Source organism: Elaeis guineensis, chromosome 13, assembly GCF_000442705.2.
Source record: "Elaeis guineensis isolate ETL-2024a chromosome 13, EG11, whole genome shotgun sequence".
Taxonomy (NCBI): domain Eukaryota; kingdom Viridiplantae; phylum Streptophyta; class Magnoliopsida; order Arecales; family Arecaceae; genus Elaeis; species Elaeis guineensis.
The window spans coordinates 70996337-71010526 of record NC_026005.2 but is presented as its reverse complement, the minus strand read 5'-3'; the positions used below and the strand labels follow the sequence as shown (position 1 = coordinate 71010526).

The following is a 14190-nucleotide window of genomic DNA, read 5'->3' as shown; positions in this document are numbered from 1 at the left end:
TTTGTCAAGGTCAACTTCGATGGCAGCGTTAGAGGCAGGCGGGGCAGAGCTGGGTTTGTTATCCGCAGCTCTGATGGTAGATTTTTAATAGATGGTGACTCTCACCTTTTTGAGTCTTCTATCTCTAGTGCAGAGTTTCATGCTGCCTGGACTGAGGTCACTTTTGCCAGACAGCAACTTCATGCGAAGCAGATTTTTTTTATAGGTGACTCTGCCATTATCATTACCTGACTTCAGGGGTGTGCCAGGCAGCTCGGAGGCCATCCTCTTATCCAGGATGTCAGGACCACTCTTCGTCACGCTGCTGCAGTCAAAATCATCGAGAGGCTAATACTGCAGCAGATTGGGTGACAGCTTTTGTTGCCGACCACTCTGATGATGGAATCTAGAAATAGAGAAAGGGCTGCCTGCTAAATTTATAAAATTTTTTGTTTCTTAATTTTTTAAACTGTTGTTATATCAGACCGGTGTGATCTTCGTTTGTATTAAAAAAAAAAAAAAAAAAAAAAAAAAAAAAAAAAAAAAAAAAAAAAAAACGTGAAATAGACGAGCAACCTTAGATTCCATGAAAACAATTTAACAGATTCCACACCTCGCGGTGAGGTCACCTCCCAGCCCCTTAAATTAGGGCTGAAGCGTTGCCCTTCTCGAAAGAAATCCAAAACCAAAAACTTTCGAATTTAAACCATTCCCAGAGAAACCCTCATCCCCAAACCACTCTAATAGCTTCCTCCCTTTCTAAATCCCGGCCATTTAAATCGCTTCTTTTTGCAAATCCGATGCCACTCCTCTCCCACTTGTAATTGGAATTCTCCTTGTTTGGTTTTCTTCATCTGAGTCAATCCGCGGTCGCTCCTGGAGTCATTTATCTACTTGAAATTTCTACGTAGATTCTCTTCGAGCATTGTTTTCGGCGCTGGTATCTTTGGATTTTTTGTTTCATCGGATGCTGCAGGCTATGATCGGGATATTTTGCAGAGAGTGAGAGGATTTTCTTGCACTTAGGCAGGTGGTTTTCTTCTGAAGTTTTTCCCCCAATTGTTATTTCGGCACTTGATTTCTGTTAGTTTATATCTGATATCAGTTGATTACAGACAAAGATTTCGCCTTTGGCCTTCTTTTTTTTTTTTTTCTCGATTTTCCGTTTCCAAATGCTATTTGGGCATTAGGATTTTGTTGATATGTGTAAAAATTCCAACATTCTGCGATTAATGCTTCATTTTACTTATCGTTACCTATTTTCGATTATGAATTTCATCTCCGTTTTAAGCTTATGTAGGAAGTTATTAATGAAAGAAAAAGGATTTATTTGATTCAATTATTTGATCAAGCTTGATGGTTGTTGCATGTAGGCCAACAACTAGAAATTGCTTATTGTAAATATGCCATTCTTTAGGTCATTTTGTTCAACGAGGGCTACGTTTTTGAATAATTCATTCATGTTCTAGTCTTTGAAGCTTAAAGTTAAACAATGCTCAAAACAAGGTTAAAATTAATGTTTGGCTCTTTTTTATTGATTTCTATCTTGTGTGATTTCCTGCAGATGTCTAGCAGTTCTAATAATGGCTATGCCACAGATGTTAAGTTTTTACAAAGAGGATCAACATATACAGAGGTAAACCTCAAGACCTCAGACAAGTTATCCGTTGAAGTTTTTTTTGGACCATTATGAATAATATTAGCAATGTAGCATGAATCCATGTTGGTCTTTCTATTCAAAAGTTCAAAAATCTTCTGCTCTGCAGTGATATTTTATTTCGTAGTTAGCAATGTATCGGTAAACATGAATCAGTAAATAAGATACAAGAAAGAGTAAATAAAGAAGTGTGATAGCTTCGCTGATCCTTGTAAGCTGTGTACGAGACTAGAAGCTCACAGAGTCAGCATTAGAGCTCTAAAATAGGGTTGACTCTTTAAGAATTTGAGATGCTGTTTTTGACTCAAATATCGGAATGACAAAAATGGAAAAAAAAAATCTCATTCTCTACCCTCATAACTGGTAGTGGATGGAGTAAAATGCTGAATCATGAAACTCTTGTAAAGTCCTGCACAATACAAAGCCCCTCACAAAGTAGGAAAGCAGAAAGAAGAAGGTCGTCAGAATGATTCACCAAACCCGCCTAGGTGCTCAAGGTTTATTTGCACATGACCTATTGTAACGTGGTCTTATCTTATCAATTTACACTATTCAGTAGATCTCAACCTCCAAGGCTCATATAGATTTGTTGATAATTCTAAATCTGTGGTGCTATTGATGGACATTATTTTTCGTTAAGTCAAAACAAACAATTCGGCAATGTTGTTAGTCTCTCAGTAGGCTGGTTTAAGTTCATATCTGGTAGGTGACAAAGTGCAAGAAGCCAATGCTGTATGGCTGGAAGAACTTTTACCAATAATTTGTGTGAATTTGATTGTAAAGTGAACATTGATAATCTGGGAATCTTAGCTCAGCTTTGGTTGTATCAAAAAGCTTGGAAATGATATATCAGTTTTCTTTAGAATTTATATAATGTACATGATTATTTGTAGGATTGTAAAAAGTTTCTGTCAAATAGCTTGCTTATTCTTTTATTCAATATTTTTGTTGATTCAGAGATTGGAAATAGATGCAAATGCAGCATCGGAGGCATGTAGTACATGCACCCAGAAATTGGAAAGAGAGTTGATGAATTGCTGTCAAGAGATAGGTAGCTGTACTAGTATTACCTTGCATTTCTAATGAGTCATCAACACATACCCTTGTAGAAACTTATCACTTTCAAGAATTAAATTATTTTAGCATGCAGAAGATCTTACTGTTACCTTTTGATCTTCAAACTGGGCCCCTCATAGCAACATACTTCGGCAAAATTTGGAGGATATTTTCTCCTAGAATGTCTTTTTATTGCACTGAATCCCTTCTTTTGTAGCATTAACTGGCTGCCATACAGAATATTTGCAGGATCAACTAAATCTGCGGGATGTTGAGGCAAAGTTTATGGGTGAGCATGTACATAGCCTTGAATTGAAGCTTGCAGAAGTTAACAAATTACATGAAAGGTTAAGATCGATAGGCGAAGAACTAGTGCAATCTGATTCTCAACGCCTTATTTTGTTGCGGGAATTAAAATGCAAAGAAGAAGAGTTGAAGAAGTCTGCTTTCCATATAGAGACACTTGATACAGTAATTTTGGATTCACAATGTGAAATTGAGAGTTTAAAACTTGATATAACTGCTTTAGAGCAGAGATGTCTTGAGGCAGAGAGGTTTTGCCGACAAACTGATCAGGAAAAAGATATGATGAACTCACAATTGGAAGAACTACAATTCCGGTTTCAAGAGGCGCAACAGGTGATTCACCATTTGGAAAATGAGAATAAAAAACTGCAAGAGAAGATACAGTTGTCTGAGAGAAATGCTAGAGAGTGTTTTCATAAAGTTGAAGAGCAACTTCAGAAGTGGCTGGAACACTGTAACAATGTGGGATTCCATATTAGCTATGAATCTACCCAGGCCTTCCTGCTTCATACAAGGAAAGAGCTCCCTTTACCAACAGAAATGTGGTAAGATTGCAACTTCTTTTACTTATTTTCCATTTTATATTATTTGTTATTCATTTTCTCATTTTAGCAACAATTAGTTTCATAAAATATCTCTAGCTTGCTACAACTTCCAACTCAATACCTATTTTGTTCAATGATATTTCAAAACCTCATAAACCACTATGAAGATACATGATAAAAATGTTTTCATTATTTTTCCAAAGCTACTGTATTTCTATTGCTGCACTATTAAAGCATGGCAGTTGCTTCAGGTAGCTGCCTGGAGCCGGGTACCAAATTTTGATGAGTTAAAAAGTGGGAGAGTAGAAAAAGATAATATAACAGGTGATAGTAAGTTTATACACTTCAGTGAATAACCGATTGATTATGTGTATCTTCCACAGAGCTTAGGAAAGCATGTGCCCGAACAGAAACTACCAATGATTTGAAACTAAATTAGCTCTTGCATTTTGAAAGGAGATAAAGTTGCAGTTTGCACTTGATTCTCCTCTAGTTACGCCCTGCTTTGCATTGGCTTTCCAGGAGGTTCATCCATTTTCCATCTTATGCTGACTTCATGATTTTGTGTGCTCTTATATGTCTAGGTGATTGCTTTCCATCTTTCACAGTCGAAATCACTCTCAATCCCATGCTCTTACACCGAACAACGGATTTGTTGCTAGTCTCTGTGACATCATTTTCGACATTAAGCTCTGATTACTGTTAAATTTTTAAGATTTGAAGGGGTATATTACCAAGAAATTAACTCACGTCATCATCAGCAATGATTACAAGCAACAACCATGAATATATATTGTTTTGCATTCTGTTTTTTCTTAAAAAAAGGAAAAAATAGTGCTTTGAGACGTAACCAATCATTAGGAAACCCAGAGCTGTCATTCACAGTATGAGAGCGGTGTCTCAAGCTCATGAATAAATTTTCATGACTTGACCTGATGTAGTTAATTGGTAATTGTGATGTTCTCACATGCATGTCCTTGTTGATTTGCTGATGCATCTTTGGGAGAATCTTATATTTCATGAATAAACATGGTTGATGTATATCATGTATGCTTGTGAAGTCCATGAATGCGCTAATGCAGTAGGTCTCGGATGTGACTCGCTTTTTCTAAGTCACAGATTTTGTCCTGTTCTACACAAGTGTTGCAACTGTTTCATTTTATTGGAAATCTTAGTAACATTCATCTTGTGAAGATTGGATGGGTGTCGGATAGTGATTGCAAAATGCCACCTAATATTGTATAAATGACTGTCTGGTAGCCCGCACTGCTATATGATATTTTGTGTTCATACTTAATTGTAACTTGCTTTTCTGCATGCTTCTCTTTTATTTCATTGTGGTTCTGACATCAATTTGTTTTGATATCCTATTATATTTGCTTACTTTTATCTCAGAAATATATTTTACAGTTCCCTTATCAAGAAATGCATGTTGATGTTGACCCTTGTTTTTTGTTCTTAAACTCCTAGTAGTAATAATCAATGCTATTTCTGAAGCACTTGTGAGGAATTTTTAGGCCAATTCCTTTCAAAACATGTTGCTGTAGCATCTTCTGATGAACATGTAAAGGATGAGATAGAGAAGTTGACAAATCAGATCCGTGAATCTGAACTACTAGTAAAGCAGCTCAAGGTCTGTTAGTGAATCACAGTTTTGCTGATATCTGAAAGCAGTGTTCATTTTTCAAATGTACTCTATCTTGCCATGCTAGGAAGAACTTAGAGAAGAAAAGCAAAAGGCAAAGGAAGAAGCAGAAGATCTTACTCAAGAAATGGCTGAACTGAGGTACCAAATAATGGGCATGCTTGAAGAAGAATGCAAACGTCGAGCTAGTATTGAACAAGCATCCATTCAGCGAATTAAGGATTTAGAGGCACAGGTATGTGATACAATGCTATAAATCTGGTTGATTGACTTGACAGTTGGTGCAGTTGCTGCTGGCTGTTTTTTAATTCTGAATCTGGACTTGCATAAGAAATGGTCATGTTGATTAATTGACTAGGAAGCTTATGAAAACATCAATTTCTAAATGGATGACATGGGACAATCCGATATACACTATATCTTGAATCCTTGAGATAAGGTTACGTATCTCTAAAATGTCATAATTTCTTCTGTTATGGGTGTACCAGGTACAGAAGGAGCAGAAGAAATCTGTTGCAGCCCTTAGGCGTTTTCAGGAAGTCCTTGAACAAGCTGAAAGGCAATCCTTGGAGGTTGGGAAGTTAAGGAATGCATTGGAGGTATATATATTCAGTTACTCTTGTATCTATTATTTTTCTTTAAAACAGAATTTAGTCCCACTACATTAGCGTAACTGTTGTCAGTCTATCTATAGATATGTAAAGATAACATTACCATGTAAGATAAATGAAGTGTTTGCTCCAAGGTTTGCCATATCGTGCCGAATCGGCCGGTACATCCCATCTCGTACCGGACCGGCTGGGAACCGGCACGATTCGACCGGTAAAATCGGTACACCAGCAGTATCGAAGAAAAAAGAACAAAAAGTGAGAAAGAGAGAGAGAGGGGAGGGGAGGGAGGAAGGTGGGAGCCGTCGGAGGCCGGCGATGGCTGGCTGCGGCCGTCGGAGGACTTTTGAGCCTCGTATCGCTCGATAGGGCTTTCAAGAGAGCAAAAAAAAGAGACAGCGCTCGGAGGGGGGGCGGAGAACCTATCGGACGGACGGTGCCTCAGTTGCGAGGCTCCCGGTGGCCGGCGAGCCGACGCCAACGGCCTGAGGGCGGTCGAGCGGGCGGAGCCCCCGTGGGCTCCGCCCCCTTCTTCTTTTTCGAAACAGACGACGTCTGTTTCGATTTTTTCTTTTTTTTTTTTTTGTTTTAAACTTATGAAGTCAGCAACTGGGTTGCCGATTTAAGAATTTTTTTTAAAAAAAATAAAAATCGTGAAGCCGGCAAATTGTTTGCCGACTTCACTTAAAATCATGTTTTTTAAAAAAATTTGCAAAACAGGGGCAATGCCCCTGTTTCACGCCTGCGGCGCTGCGCGCGTGGACTGCGCCCTCCGACGGCCACGGCGGCCAATCGGAGGCCGTCCGGCGGCCCCGCAAGCTCCTTCCCCTCCCTCTTTTTTTTTCTTCCTCTTTCTCTCTCTCTATTTCTCTCTATTTCTCTCTTTTTTTCTTCCGGTTTGGGTCATCGGTTCGGTACGGTATGAAACCATACCGAACCATACCACCGGTTGGCCGAAACGACCGGCGGTACCGGTTCAGCATATTTAGGTTTGCTCCAATAACCATCTTATTCGGTCAGAATAGAAATGTGAAAGCAACTGCTTGTCAATATTATCGCTGTTTGCCAGTAAATCATTAAAACAAATTGATTGGATGGTTAATGGATTATAAATTTTCGCATGCATAACTACTGATTCAGTATGTTTCAAAAAGAGCCATGTTGTCGTTTACTTCTATACCTTATGATCAAAGTTTAATTACTGGTTGTTTAGACATTACACAATAAGTTACATCTTCATCTAGGTTTATTCTTATTGTCTGGACTGAATGCAGACACTTCTAGAGTAGGAATCCACACGCTATGCTTCTACCTGGTCGCCAATATCTTATTCTTTGGTTCTTATCGACTGATACCATAAAGTCACTCTTGCCTTGGTAGTAGCTTTTAGCATAATTGTAGTTAAGGAGCTTCAGCTGCAGTCCTGCTCTGAAATCGTTATGAGGTTCTTCATGGTTGTGCATTTTTGAGTGATATTTCACCTTATACACTGGAACATGCCATGTGGTGCATCATTCCTTCCCCATTATGGGATCATTTGTTTGTATACCCATGTTAATTATTTATATCCCAATCTGTACCTCCCTTTGGATGCTTCACTATCTTCTTTGCACTATTTAATCCTCTTATGGCAAGCATGTTATGATCTGCCTTAATGTTTTTTTTTGTGTCTGTGTCTAAGAGAGGACAGGATGAATGAGGGAATATTTTTGGGGCTTAAAACCTTGTCCATGTTTGTGTTCGTGAATTGTATTGGACATAGACCATGTATGTACACACTTCGCTTCGTTGTGGTGTCCTGTTATGAGGTTACATGGTCCCCATTTAAATGTGTATATCTGGCCTATATTCAATATGATCATGTATCAGATATGGGCCATGCATGTATACAGTTCACATCAATTTGGTATCCTTTTATGACGGTATGGTCCCCCATTAAATGTATATATCTGGCTTGTGAATTTACTGGCACTCTACTCCACTTAAGTCACATGACAAAATTCTTGATGCTGCATTCGCAGGTGAAAAACACAAATTGGGAGTAGTGCAAATAAGGAAAAACTACAAATTAGCTTGCCTGAGGCCTATTTTTTCTTTCACTTTAATAGATGGACAAACTGCTCCTGCAAGGTCCACTTTTAGAGGAGGCCCTTCCTTGTTAGCTTATGTAGTGTGGCTGGTACAAGTACTATGAATGTGTAAAAGATCCTTTTTCACCTTTTCCCATGAAAACCATACAGAAAGGCAACTGAACCACTCAATGCATAAATCTACTGACTTTAGGACTTCCTCTTGAATGGAATTCCTGTCATTTTAATTGATTCTTTGAGAGCAATTGCAAACCATTCCAAAGTGTTTAGTTCCAATAAAAGTTGTTTGTTTTGTAATGTCACTGACTTTAGTTGTTTGTTCCAATAGAAGCATAGCAAAGATTCTGAAGTCTGACAAAAAAAGGGAAGTCAAAATAAACGTACTTTCAGGAATATGATTGGGTGTTTTCTTTGTCTGAGTTATTATTTTGCACAGAGGGCACATGATTCAGGGCTAGGGATGCTTGTATTCTTTGTTGAACAGGTAAATTATATATGGACATGTGTTGAGTGAATTGCTCTGTTATGATGGGTGGTCTTGATAGCTTTAATCTTTATGAGGCTGACTTGGTCATGTCAGACACACGGTAAACTTTACTACTAAAAATGATTGAGGCATAATCACTAACTTTTAGATCTAACTATCCTGAGTTATGCCACACCATGAATGAATATTATAGCTTTCTTGTTTAGTGGAATGTAGGGCTGCAAACTATCCGAGCTGCTCACGAGCTGCTCTGGGGCTCGGCTGAGTTAGTAAATGAGCTGAGCACAAACACTTTTTTAGAGCTTTGTTCATAAACAAGTCGAGCCTGAACATGAGCTGGTCTACAAAACCGGGTGGGGGGGAGGGGGGGTGCGGCAAACTAGGCTTATGTAGGACAAGGTTAGTTTGGAGCTTATACATGCCAAGCTTGAACTACTGAGGTAATGCTTGGCTTGAGCTTGAGCCGAGCTCGAGCAACTCAGGTTTATACTGAGTCTAGCTCGAGCAGCCAGATAGTTGGCTCAGCTTGTTTGCACCCTTAGTCAAATGGTTGTTAAATCATTTTATATTCCTTTTTTTGATTCAGACTGCAATAAATTTTTCTGTCTTCAAAACACCAAGTCACATGACCGATTTGGCTAATTAAACAAATATACCTAACATTGCAAGATTTTATTTTTTTGATATTCCAGTGAATAAGCTTCTATGGTAGCTTTCTACATCAGGAACCTGAATGCATGAGAAATGTGCAAAGCAGCATCGGGATGCAATTGAGTACAAAATATTTCCTTTCTATTATTAAAAGAACCTTTATATCGTTCTCAAAATATTGCTGTTGAGTTATTAGATTGGTGTTCTTAATGCAGTACAAATTGGATTTTTTTCCTTTTCTGATGAGCTTTATTTCTTTTAAGATGTAACATTCCATTTCCAATGTTACAAATCCTCGGTTAGTTGAATGCTGATTGTTTGCTTTTTTGCATACTCAAAACTCAGAGGTTGCACCGGTGCACAGACCTGGAGAATGCTTCTGGAAATGAATGCTGCATCTGTAATTATTGCACAAGTTCATTAAATTCATTAGACTGCCAGATTAAAGTGCCTGTAGATGCTGAAGCCACTGAAAACACCTCCAGTACAGCGTTGATAGAGTGGTTTCCAGATAAAGCTTCCAGGTCTGAAGACGGGCAAGATAAAGAATGTGAGCAAGGATAGTTAATCCTAAATCAGCATGTTACAGTATTGTTGTCATGGAAAGTCTCATTGCAGAATTGGTAGATCCAGCTCAGTATAAACAACCTGCATTTGAAGAACATGATATGATTTTACCAACAAAAAACATGGCATGATAATCAGCAAGGCTGTTGGTAAATGATGAAATATTATCTTTTTTGTCTGCATGTACATGTACTGCTGTACAAATGACATTTTAATTAAAAGGTAAAATTGGATTTAACAGACTGAAGTGTAAGATTTTATATGGATTTGTGTTGGGTCGATGGTGTAAATTTGCTCTTCTTCACTAAGAATTCTTTCTATTGAATGGAAAATTTCTTGCAAGAATGGAGTATCAGTTATGACTAAATATGTCTATGCTTCCAATATAAGAATTCAAAGATAGCAGTTGTATGTTCAAATGCTTGACAACTTTGAAGGATGTGAAAAACTTCGCCTTCACCAGCCGACATTGCATGGATTGATGGGGGGTTGGGAAGTTGATTGGATGCATCAATCAACTGCCTAATGTAAAATGCAAATTTTTTCTTGTCGCAATGTTGCTTCCGTTCTTTAACTAAAAGAGTTGGCCCTCTTATAGGCATTGTTGGGGGACCAGTGATAAATGCTCGAGAATTGTTGAATGTTTGCTTACATTTGTTTATTTATTATTTTTTTAAGAAAACCTTGCTTCTTATGCAGCAACAAAATAACAACTATAGAAAGTAACAAATATAAATAAATAAGTAAATATTTATATTTTTTTTTTGTTGACATGTTACTTTCAAGGGCACTGAAATTTCTACTTTCTATGATCATGGATGTCCTCAACTTGCATGTATCACACAACAAATTCTGAGATTCATACTTGTTCATGCATGCTGCAGTGCGCTGTAACATATGGAATGTGCATCAGAGAGCATATTCAAATCTCAAAACCCGGCAAGTATAATTGAGAGATAAAAACAGACGCATCTTACCTAATGCCACATCATCATCCACCCTAGCAGCCTTGTTTGAGTGGGTACAAACCAAGGAGGGTGCAATCAACATTACATGACCACAACAAAGTTTAAAATATACATTATTGGCTAAGAAAGCTTAAATGGCAACTAATAAACCCTCTTGTTGCTGATCTTTAATGCATAAAATTGAAATACTGTATCTTTTGATTCAAACCTCGCAATTTCTAACAGAAACATACAAACCTTGTCATTCCACACCGTGAACCCAACTTTTCTTAGGAGAGCGGTCAAGGCATGCTATTGCCATATCAAGTCTAACATTTAGTTGGGGTTATTTTGGTATTAAAAATGAATCTCGTATCAGATTATCATGTTGATATTTAAAATTGAAAAGATAGATAGTAAAAAAAAATTGATAGATATCATGTTTATTTTTTGAAGAGAGAAGATAAAATAAATATCATAAAATTTAATATTTGATAAATTCTCAATGGTGGTAATTACATTGACAAAAATGCTATAATAAAGCTACATATATAATCATCGAATTTATTATGATATCTTCTCAAATTTATTAAATAAAAAATTTTATTAAAAAAAATGCAATGACATCATGAGAAAAGCTATATGATTATAGACATTATATAAAAATTGATTGGAGATGATAATACTATCCTATATTAAAAAATATTTTATATTAAGGATATATTTATAAATTTCTCATATATCTATATAGGATTATATCCAACCAAACATAATAATTTTCTTCCGGTATCATTTTCTAGAGTATTTTTTCATGAACCAAACATAATAAAAACTATTTTCCTCTGTAGTCATTTTTTTAGATAAATAATTCTCAAAAACCATCAAATTATCCCATAATCTGACACATTCCAATGAAATGGATCCTAAGAGGCCATTTGGTTGGGGGTTAGAAAAATGATTTCATGTCAGATTACCATGTTTGGTATAAAAAAAGAAAGAAAGAGATGGTAAAAAAGTTGATAGCCCCATGCTTATTTTTCGAAAGAGAAGATAAAATAAATACCATGGAGGTTAGTATTTGATAAATTTTTAAGTAGCGATAATTCATACTTGATAAAAATACTCTAATAAAGCTGCATATGTAATTATTGAATTTATTTGATGTTTTTTAAATTCATTTAATAAAATTTTTGTAAAAAATTAAAATGAAATCATCTTATGTAAAGAGCTATGTGATTATAGTCATTACATAAAAACTAATTCGAGATAACAATCTATCCTAGTATTAAAAAATTATTTTATATTTAAGGTATATTTATAAATTTGACTATATTCTATGTAGATTTACTTCCAACCAAACGTAGTAATATTTTTTCAATATCATTTTTCAGAATAATTTTTTCACCAATCAAATATGATAAAAATTATTTTTTTTGTAATTATTTTTTTAAATAAATAATTCATAGGATTTATCAGATTATCTTGTAATACATACCCAACCAAATGAACCCCAAGAGCAGAAGGAAGATTGTCATTTATGACACTGGTTTTATTGGTTAAATCAAGGCCACTTTTGAAGGCCAATTTATGCTATGTATGTATCATAGACAAACTCGAAAGCAAATCAGAGAGACCAAGTATCAAGATAGAAAATCTTTGTTTACTAGCATATATTTAGAGACTTATTTTTAACATCATCTTATATACATGTAGAGATAAAATGTGATGATGTTTTATAAGGTGAGTAATTCTTTGACCAACGTATGTCGTATAGCAAAAATATACCATCCATCTTATTAGGTCACTAGCTATCATTTTCAATACGCATTTAATGCTGTAGTTCTGATTTTTATTTAAAATTTTGAATGATAAAAATATCTCTTCTTTTTTGAAAAAAATTATACATCCTACAGTCAAATTATGATTTCCTGCATAGTAGAAGTCATGATTTTCTTATAGAAGTCATAAAGAAAAAAAATATTTTATTATTGAAAATTTATGAAATTTTTAAATAACGAAAATCCCCTCTTTTCTTCTATGGCAAATTCTGACTTGTGTTATGCATAAAATCATAATTTGATCGCAGGATGTCTTAATATGTTACAGAATGTCATAATTTTTTTAAAAGAGGAGGGATATTTTTTATATTCAAAATCTCAAATGAAAAAGCAGAATTACAGGCATTAAATGTGCATTGAAAAGCTGGTGACTATGTGGCCCATAAGATGGTGTGGTATATTTTTGCTGCATCGTATGCGGTGCATGACTTTTTCTTTGTAAGGAGACATTTATTTAGAAATAAAATAAAAAAAATAAAGAAAATGAGATGAAAAAGGATCCAAGAAAGGAACCTCAAATAGATATCCACTATAAGTAAACCAGGCCTCTCTGTTTCTCACTGGAATAGAAGGAATCAGACAGCATAAATGGAGAGCCAAAGGGGTCGAAGTCCCCTCTTTTCTCTTAGTGGGAGAATGAGAAGAAGATTAGGCTCCCTTCCGCTCATGTCATTGATTGGAGTCTCTCTCAAAGACGGAGTTTTGATAGAAAAATATGTTCAAATTTTGTAGAAAGATCATATTTTGTTTGCTTAACATCTTTTAATGACAGCTCCTTTCGAGGGATTTTTTGTAGGGGAGAGCCCAATCCTCGACCTTCTTTGATCGTTTCTTCGATTCATTTGGTGCTTGAAAGCACGCTACATTCGGCCCTCAAGCATATCACCATTATGAATGATAATTTTTTTTTTTTTATTTATGGAGCTAGTGTGGAAGAGGAGAAGGGGAAGAAAAAGTTTTGGAGGTTATTAGAATGACATATGTTGCTGTGAGGCTCAAAATCTGAAATAGAAAAAATTGAATGAAGTCGAGCTGGATGTCGGTCGTGATCTGGAATGCCTTCAAAAAATCTACAAACAAGTCAAAAATCGATGGAGATCCCCAATTTTTGACCCTTCGATGCTTAAGTCAACTTTGAGCTCGAGAACAGGTGGTGGAAAAAGTATAATAGAGCAGGAGAGTTTGCCAAGAATTATAGAGATAGGACTTTGTAGGAACTGGATCTCTTTTTAAGAATTGACAGAGTTCCTACTGATGGAGTCTCAGTCTAATTTTTCTAGGCTCAGAACTTATCTTCAGAAGATCCTGGCTTCTATTTATAGAGGGGCTGATGAGGCCGTTACAGAGTTTGTCAGCCGTTAGAGGAGTTTGTTATAACAAATGTTCAGTTGTATGGAGATCGTGGGGTGACTACCTATATGATAATGAGCTGTATCATGGCTATAGCAAGCTGGAAGATAGCTATAAAATAACCGTCTGTATTTTAGGGTCACATCGATTTGGATCGATGTCCCATAGGTAGGTCAGTAGATAGCCGAACTAATCATAATGCTTCATTAAGAGTCAATTCAGATTAGCTCAGATCGATGTTTAGTTGAATTGAGTTGAACCAGATCGGTATTCAACCGATCTGATCTAGAAGTAGACTTTCAATAATACAATTCTTAGATGATTCTCTCTAATATTGTTACGTGCTAGACATGGTTTTTTAAGAGATCGGCCTTCAGCTTTCGATGAGATCGACTTTATGATGATCTCAGCCTTCCAACGAGGTCGGCTTTATGATGGTCACAGCCTTCCAATGAGTCGGCTTT

At 36.2% G+C, this 14190-nt stretch overlaps 1 protein-coding gene across 5 annotated transcripts; it reads left to right on the top strand.

The window, feature by feature from the left end:
- The first annotated feature begins 636 nt into the window (after positions 1-636).
- On the top strand, positions 637-9834 carry LOC105056029 (uncharacterized). 5 transcript variants are annotated; one of them, XM_073247627.1, is made up of 9 exons: positions 640-799; positions 891-1009; positions 1544-1615; positions 2594-2687; positions 2931-3543; positions 5041-5176; positions 5256-5423; positions 5677-5787; positions 9370-9834. In XM_073247627.1, the coding sequence occupies exons 3-9, from the start codon at positions 1544-1546 to the stop codon at positions 9586-9588; spliced, it is 1413 nt and encodes a 470-aa protein (XP_073103728.1). In that variant the 5' UTR covers positions 640-799; positions 891-1009; the 3' UTR covers positions 9589-9834. The 5 variants fall into 5 exon arrangements, with proteins under 5 accessions (XP_073103727.1, XP_073103726.1, XP_073103730.1 ...); XM_073247626.1 differs by having other exon boundaries at positions 637-1005; XM_073247625.1 differs by having other exon boundaries at positions 637-1009.
- Positions 9835-14190: the final 4356 nt, after the last annotated feature.

Bases quoted from the DNA above. Each gene is read 5' to 3' on its own strand.
- LOC105056029 (XM_073247626.1), top strand. From the start codon at position 1,544: ATGTCTAGCAGTTCTAATAATGGCTATGCCACAGATGTTAAGTTTTTA. The intron at 2,688-2,930 runs GTAGCTGTACTA...GCTGCCATACAG, and splicing joins GAATTGCTGTCAAGAGATAG to AATATTTGCAGGATCAACTA. The intron at 5,424-5,676 runs GTATGTGATACA...TGGGTGTACCAG, and splicing joins TTAAGGATTTAGAGGCACAG to GTACAGAAGGAGCAGAAGAA.